Below are 1,455 nucleotides of genomic sequence, written 5' to 3' on the forward strand. Positions count from 1 at the left end.
GGAGTAGGGACCGCGGGGACAAGCCTCTGCTACGGGCCAATCCCGCCGTCGCTCCTACCTCAGCACGCAGGCGACCTGATCCACGGCGTCCAATCCAAGACCGCTCAATTCATCCCGATCCCCACTCGGCCATCGCCCCCCGCGCGCACTCGTTGGCGGGTCGCCACTCAAACAAGCGGGCCCCACCGCCCAGCCCGCCGACGCCAAATTCCAATCCGGTTAAATCCCGCGCGCCAGGTCCGGAGGGCTCACCCGTGCTCCTGCCCATTCCCCCATATATACGCGACCCCACGCCGCCGCTCCATCTACCGTACTCGTCGCCAGCAAGCAAAGCCCCGCGCGTTCACACCTGACCGAACCGACTCCCTTCGCTGCGACGGTCGGGCCCGACTCGCCAGCCGACCGGCCGGCGAATCCGACGCGCGGTTAGCTTCCCCCGCAGTCCGCCGCCGCCGCAGCAGCAGCAGGAGGGGAGATGAACTGGGGGCTGGCAGCCGCCGTGGCGTCCGCCGCTGCCGTCGCGGCCGCGTCCGGCGCCGAGCTCCTCGCCTGCGACTGCGACGCCCCCGCGCCGCCGGCTGTCGGGAGGTGCGACGGGCTGCTCCTCTCGCGGCAGCACCACGACGACGAGGTCCACGAGGTGCTTCGCGTCTCCTCTACTACGGGATCAAAGATCCCTCTTTCCCCTCTCGCCAGGAATCTCCCCTTTTCCCGCAAATTGGGACCCGATTTGGAGGAATCGTGTTGGAACACTAGCGTTTGATTGACTGACCGTTGCGATTGCTGTCTTATCTCAGGGTCCGGCGTCGAGGGAGAAGCCTCGCGGCGGAGGCGGCAACAGGTTCGCGCCGCGGTTCGACGGGCTGCGCTTCATCGAGACGCTCGTCACGGCGCACCGCTGAAAACGGCGCGCGTCTTTTCCGGTGGTAAATTCGCGCCATGATTCGGCGATCTATTGTTGGTGGCGTTTAGGCCACCGAGTTTTGTTAGGACAAAATTGGGGTTTCCCTTTCCCCTTTTTCTTCGGTGCTGTGTTTTTCTTCTTCCTGTTGTTGATGACGATGATTAGTGTGTCCGTGTGCGTGTCTGAGAGACATAGAGGATTAAGACTATAAGCGGCATGTAAATTTGAGCACATACTCTTAATACTATGTTCCATTATTATTCATCACCTGATTTGTTTGTTTGGACAAGCATGATTGATCGATTGATTTTCCACTCCATGGCATCTTGGAACATTCCCCACCCTTTTGCCCAACTGCCTCCTTTTCTATTCTCCACCACCATCCTTTGCACTTACATATACAATAAAAACAGAAAATGGGTACGTCTAATTAGAATCTAATAAAAGGAGGAATTACTGAACTGACCCTTTCACATGTCATCTTGCTACACTTTTATTTGCGTGCAACTAGCAAAATCCCCACTTCCAATCCCAGGATGAAAGGATTACTA

At 57.9% G+C, this 1,455-nt stretch overlaps 1 protein-coding gene across 1 annotated transcript; it reads left to right on the forward strand.

Annotated features, from left to right (window-relative positions):
- The first annotated feature begins 269 nt into the window (after positions 1 to 269).
- On the forward strand, positions 270 to 1,171 carry LOC117835883 (uncharacterized). Its single transcript, XM_034715206.2, has 2 exons — positions 270 to 640; positions 798 to 1,171. The coding sequence occupies exons 1-2, from the start codon at positions 476 to 478 to the stop codon at positions 900 to 902; spliced, it is 270 nt and encodes an 89-aa protein (XP_034571097.1). The 5' UTR covers positions 270 to 475; the 3' UTR covers positions 903 to 1,171.
- Positions 1,172 to 1,455: the final 284 nt, after the last annotated feature.

The sequence above is a fragment of the Setaria viridis genome, chromosome 9 (genome assembly GCF_005286985.2).
Source record: "Setaria viridis chromosome 9, Setaria_viridis_v4.0, whole genome shotgun sequence".
NCBI lineage: Eukaryota > Viridiplantae > Streptophyta > Magnoliopsida > Poales > Poaceae > Setaria > Setaria viridis.

Coding starts and splice junctions, on each gene's coding strand:
- LOC117835883 (XM_034715206.2), top strand. CDS start 476: ATGAACTGGGGGCTGGCAGCCGCCGTGGCGTCCGCCGCTGCCGTCGCG. Junction 641..797: donor ACGACGACGAGGTCCACGAG/GTGCTTCGCGTC, acceptor GTCTTATCTCAG/GGTCCGGCGTCGAGGGAGAA.